The sequence below is a fragment of the Haemaphysalis longicornis genome, unplaced genomic scaffold (assembly GCF_048455015.1).
Source record: "Haemaphysalis longicornis isolate Haplotype H1 unplaced genomic scaffold, Haemaphysalis longicornis Haplotype H1 scaffold_10, whole genome shotgun sequence".
NCBI lineage: Eukaryota > Metazoa > Arthropoda > Arachnida > Ixodida > Ixodidae > Haemaphysalis > Haemaphysalis longicornis.
Window position 1 is genome coordinate 40701880 of NW_027526204.1, and position 11591 is coordinate 40713470.

The 11591-nt window shown below is 47.9% G+C and overlaps 1 protein-coding gene across 1 annotated transcript in view; it reads right to left on the bottom strand.

Annotated features, from left to right (window-relative positions):
- The window catches only part of LOC144159797 (uncharacterized), a 101369-nt gene extending 98209 nt beyond the window's left edge, over window positions 1-3160 (bottom strand). The window contains exons 1-2 of the mRNA XM_077691481.1: window positions 3111-3160; window positions 2103-2202 (exon numbers count right to left, since the gene is read on the bottom strand). Coding sequence (XP_077547607.1) covers window positions 2103-2202; window positions 3111-3160 — 150 coding nt within the window. The remainder of the gene's footprint in view (window positions 1-2102; window positions 2203-3110) is intronic.
- Between the last annotated feature and the right edge of the window lie 8431 nt (window positions 3161-11591).

Sequence of the window (11591 nt, forward strand, 5' to 3'; positions counted from 1 at the left end):
CAAGTCCCAGGGGCCTCCGTTGCTCCTCGAAAAAGTCAGAATTGTTCTCTACGGACCCACTAGTAAGGGTAGACGTACAGACGCGAACCCCCCGGTTGTGAATATTTTCGGGGATGGAACTCAGCTAATTCCCAGTGTCCAGTATACGGGTTCTCGGTCTCCGAATACAGGCCAATGGACACAACTAGGAAACCGTCCTCGCGCTCCAAAAAGCATGCATCAGACAACTCGACTCATATCGCGAATCACTAACCGGCATCACGGTATGAAGGAGCACAACCTTGCTCGATTAGTTGAAGCCTTCGTATTCAGTAGGGTAACCTACGTCACCCCTTCCCGACACCTCAGAAAAGACGAACAACTCAAAATTGAGGCCCTTAATGGACGGGCCTGACCCAACGTTTCGAGGCGCTGGGGCTTCACAATAGCCTCAGCGAACTAATAAAGACACAACGGCTGGCTCAGCGAGAACGGCATAGCTACAGCCAGACGGGTCGGCATATTCTCGACTCCCTGTGCATCAACCACCTGCGAACAGGCACTCACCAGGTACCGTTGGCTCCCGCAGTGCGCGATCAAACTCACATCCCACTGATCCCTAAAAATATGCACCCGGTTCACAATCAGGAACGCAGGCAGGCAAGGGCGAAGGCCCTGCACAAACGATTCGGAATTTCGAAGGACGTGGTGCACGTGGACGCGGCCGACTATCCGGGTCTCAATGCTGTGGCAATTGCAGTAGTCAATCACAAGGGCAATTCCATCCGCTCCGGGTCGGTCCGCACGAGCGAACCGAAGGTGGCCGAAGAGGCTGTCATTGCCCTGGCAATGACGGCATCTGCAAAAATGAAATACGCGGTGAGCGACTCAAAACCTGCAATTATAAGTTACGCAAGTGGGCGCATCTTTCCAGATGCATCTGCAATTCTGAGGACTGGGCTCAACAACATTCAGCGTTCGGGCAAGATGTCTAATATGAGCAACCTGCACACTCTGGCTATGGCTGGGAATGAATGCGCGCACGACGCCGCTCGAGGATTTTCTGACCGTCTTGGTGACGACAACAACGCTCATTCACTTCGCTGTTCGGGTAGGGATCGCCTTGTATCCCACAGGGACATCACTAATCACTACAGGCTAGAGCGGACCCGCTTTCCCCCGGTTCATCCTACCCTCAGCAAATGGCAATCCGTGGCTTGGCGACTTCTACAGAACAACTCGTTTCCCAACCCGGTTGCGTACAGTCACTGTTCCCCAGGGCAGTATTCTGACAAGCGCCACCCGTGTAAGGACACGGCAGACTTAGCCCACATGTTAAGTTTGATTCCGCATGTTTACTGGCCAAATTCACAACTTGTCGGCGCATAAATATAGTGGCGCTGGCGTAGGCAGCAATATCAGCCAAAGTAAGGCGACGAAATACTTGCAGGCAAACCATTCATTGCAAAATGATTTACACCATTTTTGTATAAACCTGAGAATCTTACAGCTCCTGAAAAACAATCAACACCCTTCCAAGGGTGTTTTCACTATTAACATCCTTTGAACAGGCGTATCCTCGTGTTCTTTGTGTTATTGTCAGGGTGCGAGAATAAAATAAACGGCAAAATTTGATTGGTTTATATTTTGTTAAGGTGTTAAGGTGTTACTCGCATACAGTAATTTACACTCAGATCATTGAAATCATCTTAAATTAACAAAAAATGAAAACCACGCACAGGTACCAGTTCTTTCTTCACTGGTCGCGCACTGATTACGTATCCGGCCATTTTCAGAATATGGTGGTTGTGTTTTTGGCCTCCACTGAGGCGAGAGGTATAGCCATGCACCTGCGTTTTTCGCGGCAATGAGAGGCGCAACCCATGCCCCTGTCCCCGTCTTTGATGAATCCTTCCTTACCGAAATAACCTGTAATGTACCCAATGTAAGCTTGCCGCTCTTCCTTGCAGTGTTTTCTTTTCAGAATTTACGATCCGTGACTCTTCGTAGCCCGAGAGCTTACCACTTAGCGGAATCAGTTCTGTTTCGACAGATCTACGGTGCGCATTAATTCGCTTCCCAACACCGTGTGAAACTGAGGAAATTATGTAATAAGGCCTCACCTGCGCCTGAGAGCACCAAAGGCCGAAGTAGTTGTATTCGCTAATCTGTTTAGGTAGTTTGAGGACAATGGTCACGTTGATCAACTGGGGCAGCTTGTCACTGGAAAAAAAACACGTGAAGGAAACATGAAGGCAATGTCAAACGTAGCATTCCCATCTAAGTCACGACGAAACGCTGGCACGCTAGCAGTCCAGAAACAAGTACAATAGCAAATACGCCACAGGTAAAGCAGTGGACGAAATTTCTCTTTCGGGGTGTAAGTGTAATGAAACCTCGCTTGCTTTCTGTGCGACATCTGCGGTTTCTCGCCAATATGTTGACACAATATATTGTGACTGTAGCAAGGTGTTTAACGCAGTTAATGATGATTTACTGCGTCGCAAATTGTCCCAATCTGGTCCATCCCGCGAGTTTTGCCAGTGGTCCTGCAGTTACATAAAAGGCAGGTTTAACTGTTTGTTACGAAGGCGCTAACTCTTTTCGCAATGCCTTCAGGGGTGTCTCAAGGGTCGACACTCGGCCCTTTTTAGCATTTTTGTTAATTACATTCAGCTTGTAATTAGACACTCTTGGCTTTCTCAGTACGCTGATATGAAGCTATACCGCCTGCTTTCTTCGCCTGATGATCGCGTCGTGCTGAAATAAACATTGTAACTTCTGCGTGGGGTCACAGCAACCATTTAATGTTGAATCGCTCCAACACTACCAGGATATATACTCCCAAGACATGCCTGCTCAGTTTTACTTACTCTTTGCACGGTGAAAGTCATTTGGGTGTAATATTTTATGAAAATCTGCATTTTAACTCCCACGTAAACAACTTGACCAACTGCGGCCTGAGTACTCTTGGTGCGATTTCCCGGGCGACCAAGGAATTCACTGAGCGGTCGTGCTTCGCCTTACTGTACCCCACCTTGATTCTACCGAAGCTCGACTTTGCCAGTATTAAGTCCTTCGTCGTGCCTTCTACTGGAAAGGTTTAAAAGCGCTCCAAAGAATGTGCTTACCACGAAGCCAATACGCTCACGGCGAGCCTTTCAATCTTCTTAACCTGCATGAGCTCCCTACCAGGCACTCCATGCGTGACCTTATTTTTTTTAACTGCATTCACTTGAAATTTGACTGCTCTTGTTTTTACAGCTCAGGTCCTCTGCGAATGCCAGGCACACCACTGCGCCCGCATGCCTGCTTTCATGTAGATAAAATACCAAGCTTTTCAGCAGCTAGCCGATGTTAACATGCGTTTAACAGCCTTTCTTCACATTGCATTGACATTTTTGTGATGACAGCTTTATTTAAGTGCTCTTTAAAATTGATTTCGTGACTTCGCGCAACGCGGAATGGTTGCATCTTCACTTCCCCCTCTGCTTGTCGATGTTAACTGATGTGTAATCTGCACACGAACTCCTAGCACTTGTTCAGAAATTGTTAGCTTCTTTGTTCACACTTGATTTGTGCACATATTTACACACTTATATTTATACCCCCGTTTTCCATATTTACAATTTCTGGTGCGTTCTTAGATTTACAAGTGTTGCAGGGTCCCTTTAATGTACATTTCTAAAATTTTAGGCCAGGGCTCCCGTGGCCGGAACAGGCGCGCGGCCGAGCAGGGGCGCTGCGGTCGCCGGTGTCGGCTGGTTGCACTGATAAAAAAAGGGAGTGAGGAGGACGTTCGTTCTTGCTTTCTGTAGCACGCGCGTCCATTAAGTGTGGATAGCGGCCAGTGTTTAAGCGCAGGTACTGCGCATAAGGAGGCGTTGTGGGGTCTTCAGGACGAAATTAAAACCACGCTGCTTCTTGCACAGCCAGACATCGTCCAAGCTTTTTTCATTTTGTTTTCGACAGCGTGCGAACGCTCCTTGCAAAGCATGTGCAGCTGATTCTCGAAGCTTTTTTTTTTTTTGCAGGCATGACATCATCATCCGACGATACACTATTTCCTTTCCGTGCGCGCGCATTTGACGACAAGCGATGAAACAAGTAAAATAGAGCGGCGCGTATATTATAGGTTGAAGAAATTGGCTAAGCTACCTACCTTCCAAATTAGTCAGTTGTGCCTAAATTTCAGAATGAAAGTTTACCGGTGTATCCTTTTAGTTTCGGTGGTGTGGAGTTTCGCGTCCCTTGCAATTATTGACAGCTAACCAATGAATACTAGTTGTGGGGTATTACAAGTCTCTCTATCCATTACCGATATTTCCTGCAGTGGTCGATTCGATTGATTGTATGCAGTTTTACGCGCCGACGCAACGCAGGCGATGAGGCACGCCGCAGAGGAGGGCTCCGGAATAATTTTGACATCATGGAAATCTTTATTGTGCGCCGAAATTTTCACACGGACCTTTCTTTCCGCCTGTATCAGAAAAGCGGCCGCCGTGGCCCGAAATCGAACCCGCGTCCTCGTGCTGAGCAGCGGGACGCCTTAGCCACTGAACCACCGCGGCGGGTTGCAGCAGTCCACCCATCTAAGAGGTAACAAGTTTAAATTTCAATTGGAGTTTATGGCAATACAGGCTTCGACAATATGTCGTGTGTATCAATAAAAAGTATGTTGCATGGTAAAATAGGTCGCTCATAAAAAGTCCTCATTTAGAGTCGTACCAATTGAGCCGAAAATGTTATGCATCTTTAATTATTCAATTCGCAAAATTTAGTAGTTCTAGTGATTTGTAAACATTCTGAGTACTGCAAGTAGTCAACCGAGTAGTCAACTGAGTAGTGTTAACAAATTGCAAGATAGTCAACTGAGTCAATCACAAAATCAACCAAGCGAAATCACCCAGCACATCGTAATGAACTGATATCAGTCTTTTATAATTAAGCTTATCACAGTATGCTTCTTTGTGCTCTCCGGACATTTTACGTCCAATGTAGTTGAGGTAAAAGTTTTCTCTCCTTCATCTTATCCTTTTAAATTTGGATTTTTCCTTAAACTGGCGTCTTGAAAATTTAGCATAATCGCAAGCGCCTTTAGGAAAAAACGAAATATTCAATACGCGATTAACAATATTAGTGACACCTGAATATTGTTAACAAAAGAGACTTTGAAATTCTCAATAGATCTCATTCTCTCGCTTCATATTCCCTCACTCGGTGATGCGTCCCCCCCCCCCTCCCTGAAGCTACGTCTTTACCGAGGGTTTAACCGCGCGCTAAGTACGCAAACCGCCTACATTAGCTGGACCACGTGTTCCCAGGGTCGTCATGACACGTCGGGCGCAAGACAAACCGAAATAATGCTTTCCCACGCGCCTCGTCCGCAGAGCGCAGATAATGCACTACGCCGTCGCCAACTCCCTGCAGGCCAATAAAATCAAAACGGCACATCGGTCATATGACGAGTGCATATTCGGTCACATTCCGCAATCTACACTATTCGCACTGTTTTTTTTTTTTTACCAGGAATTCGTTTTGTAAACTCCTCTGGCACAAGAGACCACTTTGGAAGGACGGTAGCTTGGCCAATTAAACGGAAACAGAAGTGATTTGTAAACATTGCGGGATTACTAGCCCAAATTGTAGTCCGGAGTCCATAGACCATGTTTCGACCACTCTGAGCACGTGTACGCGAATTTATTTAGTAGAAAAATCAATTCGAAAATGCTGTCATCCTTTCTGCACCCTCGCCCATTTTCTGTGACGTTTTGGTGTGACGTCAGGAGGAGATGAGCTGGCAACTGGCTGCGCTACTGCACGGCTCGCCGACTTTCCGAGACAGTCAGTCGGACCAGCGTTTAGTATGCCGGCCGCCGACGGGTCGTCGCAATTCGCTCGCTCAGTTGAAACTAGGCCACAACACGTTTGTGAATGGAATAACGTGCCTTTCTTTACTTTGTTAGTTCGTTCACTGTACCAAGCCCGGAGTCTGGGTCACTCCACACAAGCGCTGCACAAGTGCACATACGACGCTTCGCTGACTGGTACGCTAGTAGGAAAATCTAAGGTCACTTGAAGGTGGGAGATGGGACAGCGAAGTCAATATAGGTACTACGGAAATAAAATCAAGTGGAACCTTCACCGTACAGCAAAAAACTAGGGAACAGGAAGCACTGTTTGGCGCTGGGTGAACAAGCACAGCATGCAGCACGACACACATCAGGGAACGTTTTCCGTCCAAGAAATGCAATGGCTAGACGTGATATTGTGGAAGTTTGGGGGACGCTTCCTGCACTACTTGAAATTCTAACGCTAAATAAAAGCGTAAACTGGTTGTGCAATATATACCTTATACATCCAACCTCGGCAGCGCTGGCTCGTGGACGAGTGGTCTGAAGCGCTAGGGTTATTGTTTTGCAAGTCGCAAGTTGGAATCCCCGAGTGTACATGCTTTTTTTGTAAGCTGATTTTTTTCGTTTGCGGCCGGCACTTTCTGAACTGAGTTCACCATTTTCAGGCCGTAACAATAACTGTTCCAGGAGCGAGTTCGCAGAACGCCCGCAGACTGACACTAACGCGCTAGCGAGTGCTTGTTGGCGTGCTGTTCCCACAAGCACCGACTACTTGTGGGCAGTTGGCCACACGCTTTTTACAATACAGGCATGAGTGAGCCAAGCTCCGAATATGCGGGAAAAGCGCATGACATTTCAGTGTCTGCGGTGACGCGGAGGGCGTTCATCCACTGCGTAGGCCTCGTCTTGTGATTGCTACGATTCCAAGCCGTCGTGGGAGGCTTATCTTAAGCATTTTACAGCCGGCAACATAGCAGAAGCGCGGTACGACGTCTACTGAGATATATCGAGAATGCCCATCCAACGATGCCGTCGGATGTCAAGCATGTTGTTTTACAGAACCGAAACCGAAACTTGTTTTAATGTAACTTTGGACATCGTCCAATCAAGGTGAATCTCCTCCTGTCGTCGCAGCCTTTAGTTGGTGCGGCCGCAACAGACCGGGCATGGTAGTTTTTCTTCTTTCCCGCTTTATAAAATAATTACCGACGTATCAACCGGATGAACGATGCAAAGTGTGGTACTTTGAGCCAGTCTCTGCAGTGCAAGCAAAACCGGGAGCTCGACAAATTCACTTCAGCGTCCCTTTAATATAGGCGCCTCTATAACACGACTGGATAGACTGTATCATCGCGTGTCGTCAAATGTGCATGCACAGCAAAGAAATGGTGCATCCTCCGAAGGGCACGTTATGCCTGCAGAAAACGTCAAGAATCAACTGCGCATGATTCGCAAAAAGCGTTCGTGTGCTGTCTGGAAGAAAACAACACTCGAACGGTGCGCGGCTGAGCATGCAATAGGGTGGTTTCCAATTCGTCCTGAATAGAGTTCCTGTATATCGCGTAGCGGAAGAGTTGCGCGTCTGATTGCCACATGTCGCAGGTCCCAGTTGGACAGAAAAGCCCATTTTCAGTGCTGTGCACAAGACCCCGTGTTCAGTCATTTCCGCTCAACTGAGCATCGGCGGTTGCGGATGCGGCAGCAGCGGCGGCCGCCCAGCTGATAAGCCGCTGACTATCGTGCGCCAGGTATTGTCCGCGCCACTCCTTGCCCCTCCTCCTCGCCGCTGCCGCTGGCGCGGCGGCCCGCGGCAGCTCCTAAGTGTCGGACTGGTGGCTTTCCCGCACGACCTGGAACTCAATATGGCGGGTGGACGCGCAACTCTGCTCCCCTATCGGTGTCACCGTAATTACCCGATTCTAACGCGCACTTTTTTTCCGGAAAAATAGGTCGAAAAATCGCATGCGCGTTAGAATCGGATACGAAAGCGAAACTGCCGAAACAACGGGAATTTCGTCCAGCCCATCACCATCGCCATCTCAAGCAGGCGCCAAAGCTTTTAGCAACAATTTTTCAGACGCAGGAAGCATAGGTATAGTGCCAAGAATATTCTAGGCACTATAGCATAGGCGCCTAGGCTTTTCTATCGGCGTTAACACAAATCGTCAAATCGTTCCACTTGCGCGCTTGATTACAGCAATGGCGGCAGCGGCTCTCACGCGTTCAAAACGAGCGGTCGGCTGAACCGTGCGCCTCTGGAGAAGCTCGCAGGATGGGCGTGCGAGGCATGGGCCACGATCCCATCGATCATGGTTGAACGTTCGTTATGAAGTGTGGCGTCGCGAACGCGCTTGACGGCACCAAGAACGAGATGTTGTGGTCAGCGGAGAGCGACGAGGAATGAGATGAGTGAGATTATTTCGAGAAATAAACCGCCCGTTTCTCTCGCATTCGTTTTTCTTGCTCACAAAGTTCCGTGCGCGTTACAATCGGAGGTGCAAATTTTTTCGGTTTTTTTTTCAGGAAAATCGGCTGCGCGTTAGAATCGGGGGCGCTTTAGAATCGGGTAATTTCGGTATATACAGGAATTCTGGTCCTGAAGCGTCCACGACGCCACCTCATGCGTAATATCTGCGCTGAGAAACTGGCCGCACGCCGCACTAGGTGGCGGCGCCTCCTACGAAAAAAAAGGGCCCATCTCCACGCGAGGGGGACTCGAGTAAATGCGTCGCATAGGGGGTGGGTGTATTGCGTTAACGTTTAGTGTTTGGGGAGTTGGTGGTAGTGAATGCGTTGCATCAGCAGCTTCTTGACGTCGTTTGAATGAGTCAAGGATATAAGGCGCGTTCGTAGCCTTTCATTCCCCAGTCGAAAAATACAACAGGAATTTTTGTCGCACAACAGAAATTTCTGTCGCACGACAGGGATTTCTGTTGGGACTACAGGATGGTCTGTCGTGCGACAGGAAGTTCTGTAGTACAACTACAGGAAATCTGTCGTACGACAGGCATTTCTGTTGGGACTACAGGATGGTCTGTCGTGCGACAGGAAGTTCTGTAGTACAACTGCAGAAAATTTGTCGTACGACAGGCATTTCTGTCGCACGACAGGAATTTCTGTTGGGACTACAGGGTGGCCTGTCGTTCGACAGAAATTTCTGTAGTACAACTACAGCAAATCTGCCGTACGACAGGCATTTCTGTCGCACAACAGGAATTTCTGTTGGGAATGCAGGATGGTCTGTGGTGAGACAGGAATTTCTGCAGAATGATGACAGAATGTCTGTCGTACGACAGAAATTTATGTAGTACAACAGACATATCTATCATGCGACCGACATAACTACAAAATTTCTGTCGCATGAGACATTTCTGTTGTACTAGTTAATGTGCAACACCCTGTAGGCGCTACACAAACTTCTGTTGGCCCACAGACTGTCCTTCAGCCACTACATTCAGCATTCCGTAATTACCATTATTATCTACCATGCGACAGATCATTGTGTAGTCCCTGCAGATTTTTTATAGTGTGAAAGAGAATGTTAGATCCATTGCGAAAGTGTCACATGACAGACCGTTCAGTATTGCTACAAAATCTCTTGCTTACCCTGTCGGAAAACCCCGCGTTTTCCGGCATTAGGAGAGCGATGGAATAGCCCGGAAAGAACGGAATACACAGGAAAACGCCGCGCTGAACGACAGCAACGCGGGGAGGTTCCTGGAGAGCATCGAATAACATGGGGACATTGCCTTTGGGGACAGGGCTTCAGCCAATGCGAAGGGGATAGCACGAACGGGATAGTACGGGATGGTATGGTGCCGCTGCTTGGCTGGACACGGGAATGCCGCGCGCCGCGATCGACGCAGATGCTCCGAAACTTGGTGTTTGCGGCCCGTGCGGTGCCGCAAAATCCCACTTTTTTAGCGTGCGCTGCACGGAAACAATGCTGTGTGCGAGTGACGGTCATCTCGTTCAATTGCATTGCAAGCGTCTGTTGTAATGAACGTTTGTTGCATTGCGGCCATTAGCATTCCGGCCGTGTTGGAAAAAACCTTCGCTACAAATTTGCAATTAACAACACAACTTAGCACAAATCACACTAATGTTGGAGCATCTAAGCGTAGCCCCATAATAAAAAAAATGGATACATAGAGAACTTCGGAAATTCCTTGGGTTCTTTGAGTGAATTGCAATTGCATATATTGTACTGTGGACAATGTTTGATAAAAGAATCAGGAAACAAGGGTAGCCGCTCGGCAAAACGGGCGCATAAAAAACAAGCAAGATGTGCTTTTTGAAGACGTGGTGTAATAATTGCAGTGCACATTCTGACATGTATTTCTGGGTGTCTTTGAGAGCCCCATTGTTTCAATCTGCGTGCTGTTGTTTTATTTTTTTTGCGAGCAATTTTTTTATTTGAACGCGAAACATGTGTCCAATCAAGCCGAAATAGTTAAAATAAGATTTTAAAAACAGCGAACCAGTTGCCGCTACCTGTGTGAAAAAAAGAAGCGGCGCCAGTGAACTCGCTGCATTACCGAGATGTGTTAAAAAAAATAAATGTAGAAAGAAAGAAAACGCGTGCCTTCCCTCTAGCCCCGGCCCTTCGGAAGAAGTTCAGGGAAGCATCGTCACCACTGCAGGCATGTCGCGTCGCGGCAGAACTCGCGGGACGGGGAGACCACAATACGAAGAATCGAGAGGGGTCATGAGGGGTCGCGAAACAACTTCTCGTGATCGGCCGGTTCCCTCCTTACCCTTTCTTTGTTCCCTCCTGCTTTTCGTCTCCCGGTCAAAATTTGCGGTGGCTGCGTTGCCCAGTGGCTCGTTCACATTTCACATCGGCGCTTTGCTTAGTTGAAGTTAGGCTTAACGTTTTTGTAAAAACGTGCATCTTATGTCTCGGCGGAGTGTCAGCAGCAACATTTGAAGCTTCGGAAGCTGTGGTAAAAGCAAGATCAGTGGTCCGGATTTCAAGCATCTCGATGTGAGGACTCCTCCAGCGACGACTAACCGGGGTGCTTGGGATAATTGGCACTTTAATGTGAGTGAATGCGACGAATCTCGCAGGCAGCGTGATTTGGAATACGTGCGATGTGCTTCGACAATCGACTGAACTTGCCACGATCCCTGCGTGACTTCGGCAGGTATCGTGCGTGCATACTCTTCAAGATAGTGCAGCACCACAGAGACGTGCGCTTTTCGCCACAGGATACCCTTCCACGCCTTGCTGTGCGAATGCAACGGAACAAGGTTCACAAAGGCAAGCATTCCAGCTAAAGATTGACTTTCCATTTTAATTTTCTCACGTTCTCTCACGTTTTGCAGTTTAAAAAAAATATTTGTTCACTTGTGTTTTAATGGCCCTAACTAATATAAGGAACGAATTTTCGGACGGTTATTGTCGATGATCGTTTAATATTTTTTTTCTATAGAATAAATTTGCTTTTATGAACAGGTTGAGCGTCATTGACGGAACGCGATGATGGGACGCGATTTGGCCCTGCTTCCGAAGCACGGCCAAATCAGCTGAAAAGTGCCCAAATGACTCTGGCTAAATTTTGTAGCGCTACTGAGGTTTCCCTGAAGGAATGACTTCTGTATTTCTTGTTAACAGCTACGCGGGTTTGCAATTACACGGCTATTAAAGAAAAAAAGGCCGAGCGTGTTCCAGCGGCTGCTAGATCCACGAGTTTGCGCGTCCGGCGTGTACCAGCGTCCAGGTTCCCGTGAATTTGCAGCAGGCGCAGTTTCGCA